This window comes from Lontra canadensis, unplaced genomic scaffold (assembly GCF_010015895.1).
Source record: "Lontra canadensis isolate GAN:19392208 unplaced genomic scaffold, GSC_riverotter_1.0 scaffold29, whole genome shotgun sequence".
NCBI classification, from domain to species: domain Eukaryota; kingdom Metazoa; phylum Chordata; class Mammalia; order Carnivora; family Mustelidae; genus Lontra; species Lontra canadensis.
The window spans coordinates 14,788,681-14,813,073 of record NW_022631023.1 but is presented as its reverse complement, the minus strand read 5'-3'; the positions used below and the strand labels follow the sequence as shown (position 1 = coordinate 14,813,073).

The 24,393-nt window shown below is 36.4% G+C and overlaps 1 protein-coding gene across 4 annotated transcripts in view; it reads right to left on the bottom strand.

The window, feature by feature from the left end:
• Positions 1 to 266: 266 nt before the first annotated feature.
• GRIK1 (glutamate ionotropic receptor kainate type subunit 1) overlaps positions 267 to 24,393 on the bottom strand; it is a 376,109-nt gene continuing 351,982 nt past the window's right edge. For 3 of the 4 annotated variants that reach the window (XM_032865452.1, XM_032865451.1, XM_032865453.1), the window contains 3 exons: positions 22,973 to 23,198; positions 17,965 to 18,215; positions 267 to 681 (listed from right to left, as the gene is read on the bottom strand). In XM_032865452.1, the coding sequence (XP_032721343.1) occupies positions 526 to 681; positions 17,965 to 18,215; positions 22,973 to 23,198 (633 nt within the window). In that variant the 3' untranslated portion in view covers positions 267 to 525. Of the gene's footprint in view, positions 682 to 16,384; positions 16,632 to 17,964; positions 18,216 to 22,972; positions 23,199 to 24,393 lie in introns of those variants that run through there. The other variant, XM_032865454.1, reaches the window with a different exon arrangement.

Genomic DNA, 24,393 nt, shown 5'->3' with positions numbered 1-24,393 from the left:
TAGCTAGGTATTTGGTATGAACTAAAAGTATTTTTTTTTTAAACTTAGTCAGAAGTGATTCTGTCTGAACAGGTGGAGAGAGTCATCAAAATAGAAAACTGACAACAGATGACACTTGGCAACCAAACATTGTGAATGGGAGCTTAGTAAAAGGGAACAAACCAACACTCAAACCTTTTCTGGAAAAACAAAACAACAAAACAAAACAAAACAAAACCCTGTTGTTTTATTATTATTTAGAAAGAACACACAGAAATTTATCCAGAAGAGAGAAAAGGCAAAATAAGTGAGCATACAAATTCATTTCAAAAGAACCAGTGCCACTTCCCAAGTACTATCTGTCTCTGTGAGCTTCTTAAACTTTTGTATTTCTTGTATCTCTCTATATAACCATAGTTATGTATAGAGATACATGGAAACACATCACGCACTTGTCAGGAATCCTTCCTCCCAAAACCTGTAGTGAGCATATCCTTTTTTTTTTTTTTTTTTTTCCTGAAAGCTGCCTGTAGATGTGTTCTTGGATTATGCCACAGTCTCTTTCCTCTGAGTTCGTCTCTGATGGCAAGTAAGGATACTTGTGAAGGGAGATTTCCCCTTAGTTCTTGACTTTTTCTTTAGCTTTTTCTGATTTTTGAGTGAGATTCCCAGTTCTTCCATGATGGCATTGAAAGAGAGACACTAGAGAACACGAAATAATAGAGCATCAGTATAACCAGACTAGCTCCCTCCTCTGCTGATCTCTCACCTGGGTTTTTATGAATACAAGATATTGGTCTAGGGCAACTCTGCCACAGAGTGAGTTCCCGGCCAGTTCCCACACCTCCTCCTCCACCCACTGGCCATTTGCCTTTTCTATTTGGGGAAACTGAGGCAGCAGGCTAGCTGGGCAGACTTTGGGGTTTCATTCACCAATGCAGTAGTATAAGACTACCCAGTTAGGTTCTCAAAATAGACAACTTACCTTTGTTGAGACACCAAAATAGAGTTAAGTTAAGTCATTTCCCCCATTGAGATGATCCAAACATTGATAGGTTTATCAAGGCATACGGACACTTCAGTAATGCTATAGAAAATGAACAAACCTTCTCTACACCAAGGCTTTGTTTTTTTCTCCCATGAAACCTTACTTTGTTCCTAAAATAAAATCTAATTCTTGATGACTTTCCTTTCTGATAAAAAAAAAGAAAAAAAAAACAATTTTAAATTGTATATTTTCTCCAAAAAAACAGAGATCTGGCAGCAGCAATGATGCAGCTGTGGTTGAAATGAAAATAATATGGTACTGAACTGCACAGCAAAGATGATGGCATTATACAAGGAGAAAATGGAGCAATGATTATGAAATATCACACATATGCAGATGGCATATATACGTACAGACCTATTACAATTACACTGTATGGATTCACATGCTCAGTATACAAATGCTATAATAAAATATAATTTACTGTCATTTCTTCCAGCCAATATAAGATCTTCGAGTGACAAATTCTTGCTTGTAGAGATTTCTATAAAGTAGTATTGTTTTTTATGAGATCACCCTTAAAACGCCCTTCAAACCCCAAAGCCGTTGGTAAAGTGTGTGGAAGGGCAACTGTGTGACTCATTTGTGATTAACTCAAAAAATGGATATGTTAAACACAAACAATGATATGCCACCAGCTGATTTCTTGAGGTCGTGAGGGCCTGATAGGAAGAAATTTGTGATTCATGTGTGCAATGCGGGAAATGTCTCCTGCAGTCCTTGCATATCAAGAGGCGACATGTATTTTTGAAAATCTACACTCCATTTTTGTTCCATAGAAAAATTGATGTAGTTTAAATAAACAATACTCTTTAAATATATATATATATATATATATTTATTTATTTATTTACGAGAGAGAGAGAGAGAGAGAGAGAGAGCACGAGCGAGAGCGAGCACAGGAAGAAGAGCAGAGGGATAGAGAGAGAGAGAGAGAGAGAGAGAATATCTCCAGCAGCCTCCATGCTGGGGTGTGGAGCCATAGGTGGGGCTTGATCTCATGACCCTGAGATCATAACCTGAGTGGAAACCAAGAGTTAGGATGCTTAACTGACTGAGCCACCCAGGTGTGGCTAAATAAGCAGTATTTTTAATTTTTCTACTTGATTTGAAAACCAGACAGACAAATTTAGATCTTAGATGTAAATTACTGTTCTATCAGACACACACCTCCAAAAAAAGTACTCGTTTTTGTATGACTTTGTCTCTTTTACACATGAATGTTTATAGGATTGGAATTTCATTTCCATTTTCTTATAGTAGTGAAAATTCATGTTATGCATGTTAATTTCCTTTCAAATGGTAAGTTGTGGCTTCAGTGAACTGAGAGGGAGATCATGTCACACAAAGAAAAACTTCAAAATGTTTTCTGTGAATTATACTTTCAAAAATATTATAGTAGGTATGTCACATATTAATGTTTTTTTGGTAGCATAATGTGATGTGAAATTTATGTTACTAAGATGAATTGAATGTTTTATAGTGCCTTTGTGGTAGATGGTGTTGCATTAGGGTTTTGCAACTTTTGCTCAGATATTTATTTTAATGTAAGTTTTTTAGTTTGTATTTTTTTTATTTTTTTATTTTATTTTTTTGCACAGGACATTTCTAATTTCAGGAGGATCATTAAAACGGAAGGAAGAGAGAGAGAGAAGGAAGAAGTGCCAAGGATTTTATACCCCACACTATTACACACAAATCTCATAGCACTCTTATAAGGTAGGAATTATTATGCTCATTATGTAGATAGGGAAATTTACTATTGGAGAAATTAAGTAATTTGTCCAGGAAATGTGGCTTGCAAGAGAAAAAGCTCACATTTGAACTCAGTCCATCTGACTTCCCAGACTCAATTGCTTTCACTTAAAATCTCCAACACCTTAATTTTTTTTTATTAAATCATTATAGAGAATTTTTTGTAGATTCTTTTCCTATAAATATATGTTAAGAAATTGCAATCTTTGTGTTTTATTTCAACTCTCAAAGCATTTGATTTTAGACATTTCTCTTTATTTTGCCCTAAAACTACCAAAGCAAGTCTCCAAATGTGGCTCCCATAAGAGACACAACCAGGAAGGGGCTTGAAACCCTCTTTCTCTCTCTCTTATTTTGGGTAGTAGGGCAGTCACAGATGTTATCTTTACAATACATTTCAATTATGTTTCTCTTTAAAAACACAGTCTTCCTTCAAATTTTGTATTGCCTTAAAATACAACAAAGGTCTATTCTTTTGATCAACTCCAAGTATTTATTTCTTGCTGCCAGCATGAAAGTGAATATAAATATAGTTTTATGAGTGGCTTGGTTTCTCTCTCTTTGGTCACAAACAATGATTTCTTTTTGATTCTCACTTTGTCTCCAACTGTCAAAAAAGAAAATGGCAAGATATTGGAGCTGACCTTTCTGCTTCCAAGTTTTTGCTGTAGGCATAAGGCAAGATGACCTTTAAGGTCCCTACCAGCCATGAGCTCAAGCAAACCACACTCTTGTATCCACAGGAAATGAAACTGTTGAAGGTCATCTCAGCACAGAGTGGCACGAGACGGTCTCTTATTCATTCTTCAATTTGCCTTTTATAATCTCAGAATTAAAGATCACACACACACACACACACATATATATATATAAATAAATATATATTAATATATATTGAGCTTCTGATTTAGGATAAAAATTTAAGTAGCTTTCCAAAGCTTCTATTTCTGGACATGGTTTTCATGAACTCCCTTGTGTTCACAGGGCCATAGAAAATTAAGTTTAAGCATGGAAGTTTATATTTCTAAACCTACTTCATTAGAAAGTGTCAGACATATGGATGACCACCTAGCTGCCCTGCTTGGTAGGTAGGGAAATTAGAGGTAGGATAGATACCTCAGCAGTACCCTCTAGTGCTTTGCAGACTGGAAACTCCCCTGTAGCATGCATCCTGGGTCCTTTTATTTTTCTCTGGTGGGTGGAGTTCATATTTTCAATGGATCCACACATACGACCACAAATGATAGTTGTGAGTTGGCCCAGTATCAGAATGCTGGAATTTAAATTTTAGCTACAGTGCCCAGTAGCTGGGTTACACTGAGCAAGATATTTAGTTTCTCTTTGACTCAGTTTCCTTATCTATAAAATGGAAACAATAGTAGAAGTCTTTTCATTGAGTAGTTTGTGAATGGTTGGGCAGGTACCTATAAAACACACAGCACAATGCCTGGCACATCTCTTTCTTTAAAATAACATTGTATACATCACTGAAAATATTTTAAGTCTATGGAACTTGCTATATGTATTTTGTTTTGTTTGCTTGTTTGTTTGTTTTTTGGATGGAAAGGAAGAACAGTGAAAGGTTGATGCTCCTTTAATTTTAGCCATTGTATGCCTTTTTATGCACCAATTCTTTGTTTATACCAGTGTTTTAAAGTAGGTTTTCTACATGTTTAATACATAGCATTTTCAATGCTTATTTACATGTTTTACCCAGCTCATAACACATTTTAGTATTTATGTAGTAATAGGCTTTATGACAGCTTGTGTCTTGCCTGTGAAGGATAGGTGTTCAAGCATAATAAGAAAATGAAAATTAACTGCAGTCTCTTGCCATAAAAAAAAAAGAAAGATTATCTCTGCTTCTGAACCCATTGACAATGAATCCCTATGATGACAAGTCAGATAGGAAAATTCACTTATAAATAAATGGGTTTATAGTAATAAACTATATTAGTGCCTTTTATGCTGTTCTGGACATCGTCCAAAGACAGTCAGGTGTGTCTATGTATGCGCAAGTGCGAGTGTGTGTGCCTGTGACTTCTCTTGTAGAGGGAAGGAAGCTGAGATACAAATAGTCTGCTAGAAACCATTAGTGAAGCTTCAGCCAGCCCCATAGCTTTTCTGGTTTTTACAAGGAAAAGGATTTGCTTGTTTTGCAGAGAGCCATTCCTCTTCTCCACTTGTTTTGCGCCTGTGGTGTGTCATAAATGACCCCCCCGTCCCCCCAAATCCACCCCCCCCGCCATCCTTTTCTTCTCCTGCCTTCTTTTGCTTCTTCTTCTTTTTTTTTTTTTTTTTTAACCTTCCTCTTTGGCTAGATTTTTAAAAGTAATTGCTGACAGCATGGCACCTCCTTTGGAATAATCCCCAATATTTAATTTCTTGGTACTGGTGTGAACCATAATACACATTATTCTTCTTTCCTGACACCTTTATCCTTGTATTACAAATATTCCCACAGAAGGGGTGGGAGGAGCTAATCGAGTTCTTGCTTTGTACCTAAAATAAACTGCCTTAAAAAAAAGTAGTCTGGGGGTAAAGAGTGATTTCTTTTAAGTTATAGGAAAAGCTGTGTTTTAAAATTTGATTTGAGTTTACAATATTGAAAGGACCAAGGTAAGCTGACTGGGAATGGCTTTGCTAGTTGCGAACTTGGCATCAGATTGTGAATATCAGATTGATTTGTTATTGTGTATTTAACGTTTTTGCATTCGGTGCTTTTATTCATTGGTACATTTAGAAGAACTGCTTGGAATGCATTCCTTTACACCTTACATTTTGAATAGGATTCTCTTGCTACTTTATTGGGCTTTTTATTTAAAGACAAACGAAGTGGTCTGTGACATTGTCTAATAAATTTTCACATTAAGTGCTGAAGAAAGATATAGATAATATTTGTGTCATCTTACAAATATAAAATCTTTCATTTTATATAGATCTGCTTTAACTTGAAAGCAAGCTGTAATCTGAAGTCTTTTTGTAAAGACCATTTTTAGTAAAATAGACCAAATTTTAGTGAAATATAGAAATCAAGGAACAGGTTACTGAGAAATAATGAGATTATCATTGCTCTTTTTTTCTTGGTCTTATCAAATTACTATCACAGTTTTGTGGAGGGAATGTCTCAGTGATATATATTTTTAAGACTTTATTTATTTGAGAGAGAGAGAGAGTGTGAGAGAGAGCATGAGAGGGGGGAAGGTCAGAAGGAAAGCAGACTCCCCACAGAGCTGGGAGCCCAATGCAGGACTACACTCCGTGACTCTGGTATCATGACCCGAGTCGAAGGCAGTGGCTTAACCAACTGAGCCACCCAGATGCCCTAATTTTTTTCTTTTTAAGAAGAAGTTCTAAGCATTCATATCCTTAACATTTTTAAACTCTGAGGTTCAATGTGGGAACAACCTAGAGTGTTCAAAATGTCAGGAAACTTTTTAAGGAATAAGGATGGAAGAATTCTATTCATACATTTGTTACCTTAAGACTTTGGAAAGTCTGATCACCTATCTGCATACATGTTTTATGTCTTCACAGGATAATTGATGATCTAAAAGCAGAGTTCAAGCTCCAGTGATCTCCCACTAATTATGTTAAGGAAGGGGGAGGGGAATTGTTGGAGTAGCCACGTGTACACAATCTTTGTGTGAAGTTCTTGTATCCCAGAACTCATAATTTGGCTACCATCTACTCTTGTTTTATCAATTTTCTGGGTTCATTCAGAATCCCTGGGCCATTTCTTCTGCAACTATTCTTGGACTTAAATTTGAGAGGTTGAGAGTCAGCCATCACATCATCTTCCAGAATAGTGGTTATGATTAATTGTGCCTGAAAGCTAATGAGAGAGCTGAGTCTCATCTCAACTGTGCCCCAAATTTTGTGGTAGAGGAAATCTAGACACTGAACTAGAACTTCAAGATGTGGTCTCCTTATCACTACCTGTGACCCAGAATCCACTCATCACCCAGCCCATTTTCCTGCACCTTCCATATTTAAAGTGGCACTCCACTCCCTTTAACCCTATCTTCCCTTTGGCTACAGTTTGTCAATCCCACTAACTCATTTTCCTAGTTCCTTTTAAGTTTATGTTGTCACCATCTCTATATCCTTTTCCATCTCAAGTCCTCTGTCTTATCTTTTTGCCCCCACACTTGAGGCTTGATGCCAACATCTTTGCTCTCTCAGATCCTAGATGTAAGCTAATTCTTTGCATGAATGCATACCCCAGAATTCCCTGTTTTCCAATCTGAGCTTCTTTGAACCATAAACATACACCTGGGGTGGGGGGGCAGAGTTACTCAGTAACACCAGGTACATGAGGATCATCTTTCTGGGGTCCATCTTTATTAAAGATTGTATTTAAAAAAGTTTTTCTTCCATTAAAATAAATACAAGTGTATAGTGGAGTGGATATATATATATATATATATATATATATATATAAAATATATAAAAATTACATATATATATAAATATATATTATTTATTTTTTAGAATTCTTAAAGTTTTCACTTGGAATGGCTGCTCAGGGCTCTTACACCCAAACTGTTAGGTATCAGTTCATTCTCCTCTAACATTAGGTATAATTTCATGGAAACCTTTGAAAGGTGACGTTAACACTGGAACAGTACTTTATTTTGATATTAATCCATGTGCTTTTTCCAAATCTTCTGACTCTAAACCCTTTTTCCACTTTTAAAGTCATAGCAAGAGCTTTTATATGCATTACCCTCAGGGTAGGGATGACAGAAAGAAAGAAAAGTAAAATTTGCTGCTTTGAGTTCTTAAACAGATTTTTGTGGATCTATTGAAGCCACTGCAGTCTTTGAAGCTATTAATTACAACAGCCAGGTGTCTGAAAGAAGGAAAAAGAAGGCACTTTGAATTGTAAAAGTTTGCCTTAGCGCCTTCAGGGTCCAGCCAGTGGGACTGGGATGGGGTATGAAACTTGGATGGTTCTATATCTGTTTTCAAGGAGAATCATCCAGCTAGGGACTGGGAGAGCCTAGATGCTGAAGAATACCAGAGAATGAGCCCCTCACTTGCCACTTTTCAGGTTAAACTCCCATGGGCTAAGATAAGGCAAATAAATGTGGGACAGCTTAGTAGATGGGGGAATCTGAAAATGTACGGAAATTGTGCCCACTCTCTGTCTCAGACTAAGAGGAAGCAGTCACTAGAGTGCAGAAATGGCATCAAAGCCGATCATCAGGCCGTCTGGAGATTGTCCTCTGCCTCCCATGGCCTCTGAATGTTGCTCAAGGGCAGCTGAAACTTTCCATTGCCCTAGAGTGGACATGAAAGTGGCTGATAGGTATAGAAAAGTGGCTGCAAAGTGGTCCACTCAAGTGTTATGACCAGAGAGCAGAAAGTTTTTGCTCTAAGGATAAGCCTCAGGTGGGCTGTATATATCCAGAAGTGAGCAACTCTCCTTGCTTAAAAATGGCAGAAATGTGGGTTTGCATGCCAACCCAAAGGACCCACAGTGCCTTTCTCCTGTCTGGAGTCATCATCAGAGGCCAATGTGACAGTCTTCTTTGGCTTTCTGTCTTCTTTCTGGCTTCCCTACATCACCTGAGCCTGCCTCAACCCCTCTTGTAAGCTCAGAGCCTACAAATTTCCTCTGAATATAGGTCTATGTACCAATATGTACCTGACCTGGCGTCCACGTTCAAGGCCTGAGATGATCCAATGAGGACAGGCTTTCCATTGTCGTATGGACAAGAGGGCCTGGTCCTTTCAGCAACTCAGAGGTGGAGTTAGAGCCATAAAAATAAACTTTAAGTATTTTTTTGCATGCCCCTTCTCATATAGAGAATGATCTTAGCCTTGAGGTAAATTGAGCCTGATGGAGGGTTTTAGTTGTCCATAGTGCGTGTGTGAGCTACTATGGAGTCCTTGCAATACCAGCTTATGCCCTTATGTAGGGGATATACATTTTTTCTCAAGCTATAAACCGAGGTGTGCAAGAAAATTATCTGATGCTATAAAAAAAAGTTAACAAATCCCACCTTAGCTTAGAGATCCCTGGGTAACTTGTGGGTACTATCAACTCAAGGTAACTCACTCTTCATTTAAAACTAAGTTTCTTTTGCTAATGGCTCAGTTAAAATGAGTCTCTCCCCAACTCCCTATTCCTATTCTTTCCCAGGTTCATCTGGGTAGAGGAGAGCTTTATAGAGAGCCTGGGCATTGTAATAGTGGGAGAAGCTAATCTATGGCCATGCTCTATCCTTTGGCTTCCACTGGGGTGTGACATCCTAGGGGGTCTTGGATGCTGTACTCTCTCTCTGCTGTGTTCTCTGAGATGCTTGTGGCCCCACTATGGTCTTCATGTCACATTGAGTCTTTTCTACTCCAAACTCAACTCTTTCAGTCCAGTGGTTCTCTTGGCTCTTCCACAAAGCTCTTCATTGGGAAACATCATGGAGTTTTCACTGAGACGCTCTAGGACAGAGCAGGAGTATGATGCTGTTTGGTGTTCATGGCTTATACCTTGTTATTCCACCATTCTGGAGACAGTTGGATGTAAAATTTCTTTCAAGTTTTGTCATCTCCTGGGTTACACCCTCTGAACCCAAAATAGTATTTTCTGTTTAGGATCCTTCCTGAGATTTTCTGAAGTTTCTATTTCCTGTCCTCAGGTTGGGACTTGGCTCAGGGATGGTCATGAAGCCTTCTCTCAGGACTTCTGGTACCATCAATTTTTAAGGACTTCCTTCCCATTCTTCCCTTCTTTCCTAGGGGTCAAAAACTGGTCAGAATTGGAACATGAGGGAGGAAAATATCATTTTGTGCATTTCTCCAACTTTGGGTCTCTGGGTTTTGGATCCTGTTAATTAAAGATAAACTATTTGAATTATAACAACTAACTTAATGAAACATCTGGTTCTTTAACCTGAAAGCCATGGTTTTCAAGATTTTTGCCTATGCTACAAATCTGTAAAGTCTACTTAAAACTCAAAACCTAAAAGTTTGATTCATGTCTGGCTTGGAAGCAATACATATAAAAAACCTTGATTCTTAAAGGAGGGTAGGGGTAAAAGCAATAGACAGTAAGAGCACATCAACCTTTTTCTTTGTTTCCTTTTGTCCTTAGTAGAATTTAAGTTCCATTTACAGAATAGTTTCCCCCCATGCACTCTAGTCCCACTGATATCCCCTTTCTTGAATTGTGATTGAGAATGTAATCAATTCTATAGCTTCAAATAACTTCTAACTATATGTCTTTGTTTGGCACATTTGTTGTTTTATTGTGTTATTATTTTTACCTATCCTGTGGGCTCATCAAAGTCTAGAATGATTTTACTTCTGTAGCCTTCCTTGTGTTTGCAATGCTTTGCTTATGAGTGGATGAGAACTGTTTCATTCTTTGATGCTATGATGTTGGTTTTCTCTGTATCCAAAGTGGACCATTCTATCCTGCATCATGGGCAGGGATAGGTAATTCTGCTTATGGCAATAAGAATTTAATATGTCCAAGGTAATTGCATAATATTGTTTACATTTATATTTGGCCAAACCTTTATTATTTTTTTTTGGTCCTGCTTCTATATTTTTATTTCTTTCCCACTTTTTATCAAACTTAAAAAATATTGTGGCTGGAAGAGAACTTTAAATGTCACCCCCTAATTGCACAGATGGGGAGACTGAGAGTGAGGGAAGAACACTGACTTGCCCAAAGTCACATACCCATTCAGTAATAGCACAGACACCTGCATTCTTGGCTTGTGATTCCCAGGTCACATTTCCATTGAGCCATTTATACCTTTTAGAGTTTGTTTGATTTAGAAGACACTACCATTGTACCCTGGAAAAGTTATTTTTTTTCTTCTTTTTTTTTTTAAGATTTTATTTATTTATTTGATAGAGATCACAAGTAGGCAGAGAAGCAGGCAGAGAGAGAGGAGGAAGCAGGCTCCCCACCGAGCAGAGAACCCAATGCGGGGCTTGATCCCAGGACCCTGAGCTCATGACCTGAGCTGAAGGCAGAGGCTTAACCCACTAAAGCCACCCAGGTGCCCCATTTTTCTAAATGGTTATTAATTGCTTCCTGGCCTCTGTGTGAATTGATGAATGTTTGGGTTTCCAGGCAAAGGAAAGCCTCTTTCCACAATTACAGAAACAACCTATTGAGAGTTATCCAAATCATTTTCTAAATAAAGTGATCAAACTATGGAAGAAATGAAGCTGAGGACACTTGGAGGCACATTATCAGATGATAATGTGCCAAGTGACACTTGGGACTTAAGATAAATGTGAAGATAGGGTGGGTTATCTGTGGACAGTAGTTTCTTAGTTCTTATGGTGGTAAAGACTAAGTGATCAGGGCACCATTTTTTTTTTTTTGAGTTGAAATATCTGAATATTTGAATTCTAAGCACTTCAGCTAAAAAATTGGATAGGAAGAAAATTCTGACCCTACTACCTTAAACTTAGTGGGTAAATGGAACAACAACAGTAACTTCTTTACATCACTCAGGTCTTACTCATTATTCTTATGTGTATCTGGACGTGTATGTTGTGATATGGAGACATGGTTGTATTGTGCAATTTGGCCAATTAGCCCTATTTGGTTTGCCTATTACAAAGCTCAGATCCTGTAACATGTGAAACTACACAGAACATTTGGTTTTCTATCACAAAAATGTTCTTATTTGTGCAAATAAAATTTCTTTGAAAATTTAAAGGAGAATCCCATTTTCCATGATATCAGTCTCTATGGAGAGGATTTTAAAAACAAAAATGATTTTAATATGCTTGTGCATCTGTGCATATAAAATTCCATAACTGTGGGAAGCATAATGAGATGGTTCCTAAAGGCAAGTTAAAACTGCAGCATCAAGCAGAAATTTTTCATTATCTATAAGAGTTAATTAATAATGCCATTTGGCATATTCAGATGTGCAGAAAATAGTGCAAGAAGTAAGAATGCTTTGCTTTCCTTTTGCTTTCAAGGCCAGGCTACTTTTAAAGTGCTTACTGGGAAATAGACCTTATAGTGTAAAGGGTTATGGGCTTGGAAACTAATTTGGAATCATTGTTTTGCTGCTTTGCCATAGATGGCTTACATAGAACATTATATAGTGCTAGTCAAATGCAGTAAGGTATTTGGAAATAATTTTGGGGAAAGGTTTAACTATATGATCCAGCTGAATTTCCTAAGAACATTATCTCTACCCACCATGTGTTCCTTAGGTAGTTCCAATTTTGCTGAAAAAACCCTAGAATAATTCAGGTTATAATTTTAGTCTAAGACAAAATCAGCTTTTATTTTTTTTTCTTATTATTATTGCATTGGCTTATGAACAGGCTTGTCAGGAACCAGATTAGACAACATTCTGGGCTCCATAGTTCTTGATGTACTTATTCAATCTTTCATATCTCTGCTCTCTTGCTAAGTTGAAACAGTCTTCCTTCAGGTATAATCCACAGAAAAACTGCCAGTGTTAATAAAATCTCACTCTTACCATTTAATTTGAAGTCAAATTGCTGTATTCTATCTAGCTCCATTTTTTAAAATTATTAGAACTATTTTGCTGTATTTTATATGGAACCTCTTTTACATCCATTCACTTTTTTAGTTGTGGCTCTGGACCAAGAAACACTCCTCATTCTATGCAAGTGCATTTTGGCTCTCTGAAGACATTGCTCATGCCTTCCACGGATTGTCTCTTCTTTAAGCTAAGCATCCCAGCCATCTAGCTTTAAAGAAAACTCATGCTTACCAACAGTTTTAAACACTTGTATTTAAGATTGTTGGGGAAAAAACTCATGTAAGAAAAGCTATTTTACAAACCTCTTGTACCGAAGATAGTTTTAATAAAACCTCATGTACATGACCTAATTTTGGAGAAAACTGCTATATTTAAGCTAATTTTTATGAAAACTAATGTGCAAAGTAGTTTTAAGCATTCACTTCCAGATTTTGTTAAAAATGCCTGTTCCTGGATTACAATCCCTGAGAAGGAATCTATGGGGATAAAACCTTTAATCAGTATTTTAAGTAATTTCCCTGGGGGATTCTTAGGTACACCAAAGTCTGTGAACTAATGATGTGAAAACAGAGTTTGGAAATTTTTTTCATGTTCAAGCCCCTTCCCTTTTTTCCTTAAATTTCACTAAAATGCAATGGCCCTTGGTGGGGTCACTGTGGTCTTAGTGGTTATTTACTTGATATTAAGAACTTGTTATCTAGGGCATGTATAGAAGGAGAAAGAAGAGAGTGTAAGGAACCTATATTTCTGAAATGTATGGAGGTTCTTGGGGATAAAAGGGTGCAGAGACCAATTAAATTTCTGATTTGATCATTTGGTGTAGGCTTAGCTCATTTGGTGTAGGCTTAGCTCCTATAACTAAATATGAAGGTTATCAATTGAATATAATGAAATTTTTATCTTAAAAATGTGCAGTTTCTTTTTGAATTCTCTCTAGAGAGGGTCTGTTGAACACTGAATGCCAAATATGTGCTGTATATCTTGCTTAGAATTAGTGGTCATACCTCTAAAATCAATCAGTAAACATCAGTGACTTACTGAGTGCCAGTTATATGCATATAATGCTTTAGATCTCTACTACATGATAGAATCAACTGGTTATCTTAAAAAAAAAAAAGCTATTGTCCTGTCTCCATTCCAGATTAATCAAAATAGAATTTCTAGAGACGAGGTTCAAAACTTCCACTAGATCCTCATGTATTGTTGATTTGGGTCCTTCTCTTAGTGCAATGAAATTGCCCTTGATTTTTAATGCTTGTGTAAGGAAATATGGTTTTAGGAATAGTTTGAACCTCTAAACTGGAAAACTTCCTTTCCAAACTGACTTTGTATTAAGTTTCATGGTAAACTGTACTTACTGTCCAGCTGACCAGAGAATAATACTTAATTTCTCTATAAGGAACTAACATCTGCTAACCAGTATCTTTTAATAGGATTCTTATAAATGATCTCATTTTCTATGCCATGATATTATTTCTTTTAATTCTCCTAGTAAATATAGGTCAACAGATTACCTTCAATTTACAACTGAGGAAATTGAAGCTCAGAGAAATTAAAAATTACCCCCCAAACCAAAACTCTTGTTTATTAAATGGCAGTTATGTGATGGGCATGGCTAATGTGTTGTGTACATTATCACTGGATGAGATGCACACCATCATACCAGTGTTCCCTAGAGTATGATCTGTAGAACAATGGTCTGTCAAGATGCTTTTGGGGAAAAATAAATTCTGTTATCTAATAAGCATGGGGAATACTGAATACTTTCCAATCTTGTTGAAAATTCCCAATGCACACACACACAAAAGATAATTCCCAAAGCATTATAGCATATTAAACACCCTTAGATATCATGCAGTAAAGGAATGTTTAGAATAATGCTCCATGGTTTCCTCAAGCAGGAAAATCTTATTTGGGTAACAGTTTCCAATGGGACCCATTGTGAAGGACACTCCTTCAAATATAACCTTATGATGTAGAAATTATGTCCTGGTGTTACATATTAAGAAACCAAAGCTCTAAGAAATTCAGTCATTTTCTACGATCATTCAGCATGTGGCTATACTAAAACCTGCACTGAAGTTTGATTGATTTTGAAAATTCTCTTCTGATTCTAAAATCTAGGACTTCAGGCTGCTGACTAATATCTTTTTCTCTGTTAGTAAAGCTGAAATAAAATTGTTGAAAGGATTAACTGTAATGCTGTATCTTTTCAAATATCTCAAGACATTCTGAAAACTGTAAAATAACATATAAATATCAGGAAAGGTAGGATACAGCTTAAAGTGGCACACAAATATTAATTTTATCAAAACCTCTGAGTTACAATTTTAAAAGATAGTCTCTGTAGAAAAGTGAATTTTGTTATTACTAATCTTGATCATCTAAACTTCATCAATCATCCTTATAATTTTTTGGTAGCATCTTTGATTTATTAAATAGCCCTCAGAATATAAGCTTATATAATTTGTGATTTCTATGTACAGAATCAATGAATTATGAATAATAAAATATTTATTCCAACACCTGACTCTATTGATTATGAAGATGCAAATTCTGACCTAGGACAAATTCTGGTGCTTTTGCTTCAATAATAGTAAATAAATGTTGATGTAATTTATAGATATTATCTTAAAAGTTCATTTATTTAAAGAAGAAAGCAAGACTGAGAAATAATCAGGGCGGGAGTCAACTTTCCTAAACATGCTTTACTGGAGAAATATAATGTTGACTGGGGAGACCTGTGGTTCAAAATGTGAAATCCACTTAAAGCTAAGCAAAGAGAAGGCAAAATGCTACATGATTGCACAGATGGCTTATCTTTACTTCTGAGAAATATGTTTTGGAAGCTAAATTCATATGTTAAAAGGTAATACCATTAAAGAGAACAAAGACCAACTTATTCCATATTGAGGGGAGATGAAAGGCATCTTCAATTCCCCTACTCATGGCGAAGAGGAAAAGAAGCTCAGAGGGACAGCAGATATCCTTCATAAGAACAAATTAAGTATGCAGTTGGTTTTCTATGTCACCAAGCTGAGACGGAGTGGGAATTATTTACAACATTTTGAATGCAGGTGTAAAATAAATCTCCAGAGATCTGTAATGTGTGTGGAAATTCTTTCCTCTCTTTATTTTCTCCTCCTTGCCCTTCTCTCCAATACACTTGGAATGAATTGATAATGACTAAGGGTCCAGAGAAGTGAGTGTGAAAGTGGTAATGCTCAGAAAAGATTGCTATGAGGACAACCACTCTATTCTGGGTGAATAGGAAGGGAATAAATAACGTCTCGTGAAAAGATGTTTGTCAATGCAGAGTGAGAGTGAGTAAGTGGAAAATAGAAGATGTTATGCATTAGTTCCTAGTTTAGGATCTTCTTTGGAGCTTGTAAGAAATGATCTGTAACATGAAAAAAAGATCACAGTTCTTTAGAGACTCCAAGCATACTATGATCTGAACCTACAGAGGATTGTCAAGTAAATGTTACAGGATAATGAAAATGAATTTCTACTCAGGGATCATTCTTGACTGGGTTGTGCCTTCCTGAGTGATGTTCAATTTAGCTAAGGCTCTTCTGTGATGCCAGAGGTTTCAAGTTTATTTTTCATTTTCTGGATCACGTTTTTCAATTTTTAAAATCCAAGACATCTTTGAGTCTTTATGTAAATAATACAGTTTAAATAGTGGAATCAATTTGAGTTGAACATCAACATTGCTACGGAGTTACTACAAAAAGATAGGGCTTGGATAGTTTGAACATGTGGATCTACAGAACGTAAGGGACAGGGAGAGGGAAAGAGGAGAAAAAAAGTCCACAAAGATGAAAACAATTCCACAATATTTGCATTTTGTTTTTATGCTTTGCACTGTTGGAAGTCTGGATCTACTTTTTCATGAGGAAAGACTTGCTTATTTTTAATGCATGAATATAGAACTAAGATAACCATTGTCTTGATGGTATAGCAGATTCTGGAAAATACACATATCTTGGGAATTTATTTACCCCTAACACACCTCAATTTCAACACAGAATGCACATCTGTTCTCAGTGCATTGAATTCAATGTCTAGAGTCCATGAGTTTTGCTATCTTAAAGGGATAGGGAATTATGACTATTTATGCTTAGTAGATACAGATATCATCAACAACACCAATTAGCAGAAACAATCTCTACTGGGCATACTTTTTTTCCTTTAACTGATTACACAGTATGAACTGAGGACTGTGTCCGAATCCCTCTCTCCTCTCGAATTAATTTGCCACATTCTAAATCCGTAGATAAAGTGGTTCCAGAAGTAGAGTTGGTTGGATGGGTTTGCTTACACTGCAGTCCATAAAAGAAACAAAAAGCCTTGCATGCAAAAGAAATGAGAAAAATATAGAAAAAAATGAATAAATCAGAAGCAAAAATGAATGTTTAAATGAAAATTTAAATAAAATGAAGCTGGCAATTATGAGAAGCACATTAAAGCATAACATATACAAGATTTTATTTTTCAAATTAGTTGCATAAAACAAGACACCTCAAGAGTAAATTGAAAGTTAAAACAAAGCAGAACAGTCCATTTTCCCCCTTAAGCAAAGATAGTTTTCTCTAGCAAGAAAGGGGTGCTTAATGTTCTCACAACTTACTTGTAATTGTTGGAAAATTTTCACGGTAAAACCAGGATATAATCAATCCCTCCCAGCTTTGGGACTATAAGGAGAGTTTCCACTTAAAGGAGGTGGGACTGGTATGGGATTATTAATCAGAACTGGCTACATAATTTGTGGGGTCCAGTACAAAGTGAAAATGTGGAACCCCATTATTAAAAATTATTAATTTCAGGACAGTGACAACTGCACATTAATCTAGCCCTGTTAATAATTGTTTATAGCCTCAAAATTTTAACAGTAACATTAAATTGAATGGGTGGCCTAATGCACCATAATTGACATGAGATTTGTACTTTGTTTATTCTAGTATGCTTATGAAGGAATTCTCTTTAATACAATCATCTTATTCAGGATGGTGTAAGTTCCTGGTATGATTTCTATCAAAAATAGAAGTGACAGGCAAAAATGATCAACTACTGAAATCAACTATAATCCTAAATACGATTTGGAAAAATAAAGTCTCTGATATGTTTTGTTGTCACTCTGTATAATTTAACATATTCCTGGGCCCCCCAAAATTGAATTATCCTTTTACAAATCATATTTCAAGAGAGGTAAATGCTCAGTTACAAAATACTACATTTATATCTTTATGTAAATTGCTTTGCATTAGTACATGTGCTCAGCATCTAGACTTAAAGGATGGTAACATTTCTCTCAAAGATCTTTTTATAACTTTTCCAATTTTGGATTTATTTCATGCTTGCTTTATCTAGGTTTTCTATCTTAAGAGCAAATAGCTGTCTGAGAAATTAACTGAGTTTGGAATTTCTGCACTGCCATTCCAAATAGTGCTAATTGGATTTAGTATATAAGGCGCTTCCTTCTTCTCATTAATAAATGATGGGGCTACAATGCCAGGAGCACCTGGAAAGGATTCAATAGCTCTTTGCTCTAACTCAGAAATGGCTCTTCTGGGCATCTAATTCAATAGACTGTTACCAAAAAGGGCAGGCATTTTTAAACCCCCAAATTTAAGACAGATAATGCAAACTAAAACTACCTAGTCTTAGAAAGTGATGACTCACCTGTTCAATATCATTGTTCTTCCGTGATTTGTATATGAATTCCCCAATGGCTACAAATACAGAAAGGACCAGTCCAGCAGCCAGAACAATGAAGATGCCCCCAATATTTTCTACTCCCAGAGCACTGGCCTCTTTGTTGTCCTCCTCGGGGCAGCCATTCCCCCGCCACCACTTCTCTTTCATCATATGCAGCTTGCCCTCTTCTTGTAACTGAAGAATAGCAATAGTGATTTTATCCCGGTAAGGAGAGCCTGTAAGGAAGGTCATTTGGATATTGGTCACCAAAATGTTGACGATGTCAAGAGGGATTATTGTCTTAAAGTTAACAACTTTAAGGCTGTTGGGAAACCCCAATTCACACACTGACTGTCAAAGGGCATAGAGGTTGAATTCTGTATTTTGAAACTCTAAGCAATTGGAAAGTGGATAGCTGACGTGCTGAGATTAACTCTTGCTCAGACTGTCGGTTCCTCTTAAACAAGGAAAAGATGAGCTGGGAATTCTGTGACAGCCCCCTGCTTCTGGTGAGCTTCCCATAAATCTTTTCCCATGTTGGTGGATTTCACTGTTTAGATTCCTTTTTTTCTCAGTTGTCTAACATTGTGACAGCCTGGCTAGACAGTCACCAGTGCCATCTTATCTTCTTCCTAGGGCAGCAGCTAGACATTTCCCAGTTCCAGTCCGATCTCACATTCTCCCAACATCATCCTCTACTTTCTCTCTCCATTTCCCCAAATATGCAGTAGGAAGGATAAGACTTCAAGTCACTAGGGATAGTGGAACCACCAACTAGAAGGTGTATGGGTACCAGGATAACTGCATGAAGCAGTCTCTCTTTCAATGCACACTGGACCATGGCAAGGTCAACAAACAAACATTTATGGTGTAAGCCACTTGAACATAGCAGATGTTGGTTATAGTAATTAGTCCATACTGACTAATATACTTAGTAACATACTATTAAGATTAGGTTTGAAATACTTCAAAGGTTCTAAAAATTCCACAAGGTTTGGAAAATTTGCAAAGACTTCACTGATATCTTTTAGGCTCAATCTTCTAGTAATGTCACTGAACTTTTAATTATGTTAGGGTTAGATAGTACTGTAGCCATAGCTTACCCAGTACTGGCTTCTGATGCCAGTTAATGCAAAAGAAGATTTTAAAAGATTGTAAGATGCATTTACTCAATTTCTCATTAGATGCTAAGAATTTTTGTTGGTATTTATTCTACTCAGTAGAAAGGTAGTATACCCTCACTCTTTCCGTTGGAAACTTTAAATAGGTCTTCTTGGTAGAAATTAAAAAATGCAAAAATCAAACAGAAAATAGAAAAATGGTCATCTTAGAACCAAAAGAAATCTTAAAAATCATATAGACCAGTCCATGTATTTTAGCCTTGAAGAAATTTAGAATGTGAAAGTATGAGTAAAAGTACTAGTTACTGGCAAGGACTTAACTCATTTCCTCTCACTTCTCACCTAGTGTTATTTCCCTGAAAGCTGCTTGCTCTACCCCACAGCCTGCCCCTCTTCCTGCCTTCAGTCTCCACATACACAAACCTTATGTTCTGTGGTATGCTTTATGTCAGAAAAGCAGAAGGTTAACATTGTGGCATGTGTCATTTTTCTTTCTTCCTTCCCAAAACTTCCTAAAATGATTGTCAGTACTCAAAATCAAATTTAAAAGAAGGGCAAAATGTTTTGGGGTTAGATTGTGGCTTGTCAATTAGAAGAATAGATTTTTTTGGTGAGAAAATGACTCTTGTAAGCCAAATTAAAAGATACTGGCTGCTTGCTTAAACAACCCCAGAATAATGGTTAGTGTCAAAATTAGCATCATTAACATACCCATAGCATGTGAGCAATTAAGTGAACCAGGAGAGCTTTGCTTTAATGTACAAGAAAATGCTTTGAAGAGCATTAAGAATGATTCTTATGGTGGCGGTTGCGGCTGTAATCATAGCAGTATACACAGTGGGCACTCAATAAATGTTGACTGACGCTCTCCTTCTGCCTTCAGGCTGCACAATACCTAAAACATTTCAGACAGACAGGGATCGGATCTCCATTTAAAGTTGTTCTCTAAGGAAGGTAATTTCCAACCTCTTCGTAACCTGTTTAAGCTGTAACTGCTCTCATTCTCCTGTTTTATTTTTAAATCCCTTAGGAGGCACATTTCCAGAGCTTCCATCCTGAGAGTCCCAGAGAAGCAAAGTTCTCTATTTTGTGTTGTGACTGAGCCGACTTTGCCAATCATTGACCACGGGAAAGAGTTTAGCTCTTTCGGGGAGTCAGGGAGGGCAAGACCAGAATTGTGTGGAGAATATTTTTGTATCTGAATATATGTTAGCTTCAGTCTTGTTGTTGTTGCTTAAGTGGACTGAGTGACATCAGAATTGATTTATTACAAGTCACTTGAAAAAATATATATGTATACACACAGATCTTCCTGAACAGCAACTGAGCTTTCTTAAAGAGTCAATTCATCATAGAAGAAACATCTCACAAATTTATCTAACAGCTGTATTCCCAATGGATATATTCTCTCTGAGGTCTGCCATCTGTTTCAATTATTCCTTCATTGTTTTTGGTTTAAAAGCCTGACAGGTTTATAACCAGTATGAAAAATTCCTGGAGTGTATTTCTTTTCATCTAGGGAGGGGGAAGAGCTCTTCAACTTTGGAACTTGTGTGTCAGAGTATGGATGAGGCTGGAAAAAAGTAGACTGCATTGGAACACTCAAATCTCTATATCATATAATATACAATGCTGTGATACTCATTGAGCTTCATTTACATGAGGGCAAAGTCATTTTCAAATTGCTGTATTAATTTAGGACTGTTGCAGAAAGAAGCCCCTTGCTTCCTTTCCATTCTCCCTACTCTCAAACTTTAACTTCAGTGTTGTATTCATTCATTAGAAGAAATGTTCATTAAAAGTATCATAGTAAAGTACAAATATTCTCAGAGGGAATGATACACAGTGTTATTTTCTCTCTTCGTTACCAGATAGGAAATTTGGTGAACAAAGAGTAGTGTTGAAGGTGATCAAGGTGGGCTTATGAGGTGGAAGATAAAATGAGGAAAGTGCAGTTTTCAACTCTATAATTTAATCTAAACATAGTTCTATTAGGGAACCACAGTTTCTCCTCTGAGAAGATGTAGACTATAACAAAATCAATCTTAGGGTCTTGATTTTGAAGATTTAGGTAAAAGCAACCCACTCCTAGTACTTTTGTCTGACTTTTGGTCCATTTAACTAAAATCAGCAGTTGTTGGATATAAAAAAAAAATAGCATCTGTCTTATGCTCCTTGTGCCTATTATGGAAAATCAGGTGACAGAGGTTGGTTAGGGAGACAGTAGATTGTTTTACAAAAAGAGTCATAGCATTATTTTAATTAGTGTCTAACAATCCCACTGAGCCTCCTGCAAAACATGTTCACTTAATCAAAGGAGAGTTTACCAATTGGGAAAAAAAAAATATATATATATATATACACTTAACTGGCAATATTGGTATTTTCATCAGGGAAAGTTACTGAAAATAAAGGGACAAGAAAGTAGTTATAGGTTCCCCAGTTCAATCATTTTTCAGATTTCTTTAGAATTCATTCTTGATAACAATAGTAATAATAATAATAATAAAGTTTATTTCTCCATAGTATATATTTCTAACAACAGCTAGACAGCAAGGAATCAAATTGGTTGTGTATTCATAATAAAAGGTAAAGAAAGTTGATCTTTATCTGGTTAATTAAATTAATATTGATCAAAATTTGAATATAAGATATGTAGTCTTTTTTTTAATGAATTTGGGACTAAATGTTCTAACATTTTGGACAGTCCACCTAAAATCTGATTTTTTTAAATGAAAAATGGAACATTTAATAAACTTGTAGTCAAATTCCCACATATGCAACTGACTAGCCTGAAAGACAACTGCTCCCTTTGAATGACCACATAGTCTCTAAGTTTCCATAGTTGCTACCATTCCCTATGGGTTTCTCAAGCAAACAAGTTTATTTAGTTATAGTGTCTCCTTAGCCTCTATAAGCATTTGTGTTTGTGATCTCTGTTTAATGTTGAGGGTTGAACTGGACAATCTGTTTCAAACAACAAAAATAATAATATAAATAAGCAAAACTAATCTATCTTGGATCCTTAATAATATGACTTGATTGTAACCAAGATATCAGCTTATTAGACTATCCAGTGGTCTAAGGTGGCCCCTGATTTCTCTTCTTTGGAAATCTTACCACAAAATTACTAATCATTCACTTGAGAGAAGCAGATTACCACCAAACCCAAATCTTACATGATACAGTTTTTCTATGGAGAGAGAGCTCATAATTGTCCCTTAAATATAGAACACAGTTCTATGTGTTAGGAATGCAAGAAAACCTTGTTATATGGGTCTATATGTCTGCAAGGCAATGATATCCCTAGGGAAAACAGTAGCACGAAATTCAGAAATAGCAATATTTGGAGGTTTTAGATAGTTATCCTTGATTGTATCTATATATTGCCAAATAATTATAACTCAATCTTCATCTTTCTTCTTTTATAGATCTAGAATTCTAACCTTTCAACTTTCAGCATCTATATGCACAATTAATTTTGATATATTCCAATATAATTTAAGATAAAATAACTAGATAGACATGTATAGGTACTGAAGACAATAATGTTAAGAGGATTAGTCAGGAAGATATTCTTTTAAAGATATTTTTTTGAGAGTAAAATAATAAAGTTGATACACTCAACCAGGTATGTAATGGTAGAGCTTGAAAGAAACAGTGGGTTGAAAGTTCATTAAGTTAAATATCTGGGAATTGTCAATTCAAAACATGCCTCTGACCTATCTGGATGTTTCCCTTATTGATTAGTCCACCATAGGTATTGTAGAACTTTTCAGAATGTGGAGTAGATATCTCTGAGTTTACTCCCTTCTATCCTTCATAATTGACATTGCCCATCTCAGTCTTGGCTCATGCCTTGCCTCTCTTACCGATAGGTGTTCCCACTCCGTAACCTTTGGAGTCAATGAGGCCCCCAATCTGAGTGAGGTTGCAGTTTCTCTGCGTCACATACTCAATGCTGGTGGACTCCATCAGCAGGGCGTAGTCAGTGGTGAGTACTCGCTGGATTCCTTCATCACTATTTTTAACCAGGGCAGTCTGTTGCCTGCTGCTCATAAAAGCCCACATCTTCTCATAGGTGGATATCTTTGATTTCTGCAGGGAAAGAAAGAACACCCACCAGCAGAGGAGTGCTGAGAAAATGCGTCCTAAAGCTACTCAAGATCCCAGTGGTTCAAATAGTATAGAGAGTTTCTCTTTTCAGGTAGAGAACCAGTATGGTGGATCCCTGGACTTCAGTTTGGTAGTTGAGAAGAGCCCAATTACTATAGGAAAACACTGGAAGTTCTGAGGCAGCTATGGAGGAAAAGGAGGAGATCTTGCCGATTAACGGTATAAGACATTGGCTCAGAGTCCTTATGTTGCTTTCTGTTAGGGAAGAAAGAACACTGGTATCGATGACAGCATTTACCTAATGGACTGTGGTCACTAAGAACAAATCCTCAAGGCATACTGGGCCAAGGAATGACTAGCTCACTCCAGGACTCTCTTCATTGACTCCATTCCCCTTCATCCCCTCAACTTCAGCAGGCACTGTTTTACTATCTTCTGGTATGTACATCTCAGGACCTGATACAGCATGCCTTTGCTGGGGGCAGCCCCGAGATAAATCACATGCTATTGCTGCTTTGTTTATGAAAGAACTTCCATTCATTCGTATCTTTTCTGGAAAACTTAGAATACAAATGTTCTTTTCAAGTTGAAATTCAGATCAGAAAATTCTTCATACTGTACTTATATGCTTTTTAATGTATATACTAAATTTTAATTGCAACTATATTTTAGAAGATGAGGGCTGAATATTTCATTTCAAAGTGTTCTATGATGTTGTCTTTCCCCTTATTCTTCAGCTTTTTGATAGATTCAATAATAAACCATAAATATGATGCTTATGATATCTGCATCTATACATTCCATTATCTCATTATCATACTTTCTTTGTTAAAGTATGCTGCCTTAGTTTTCATATTGCTTGGGTATGGATTTTCTATTCTTTTGGGTAATGATTTATGATTAGGCATTTTACATTTTACTCTGTAATTTCCATATTTTTCCATTTTTTTTCTGAATTTATCTTCATTTGCATCAACACTCCCCTCCATTTATTTTGAAAATGAAAGACATTATGGAAATTACTGATAATTCTGAACTAATTCCTGCCCCCACACAGGAGACAGCTTCTTTGGCAGGCAACGGGTCTATCATCTTAGGAGTGCAGAGAAGCTTAAAACATGATTTGGGGCCATAAGCAATAAATGGAATACCTGTGGAATCAACTCTGGCGTGGTTA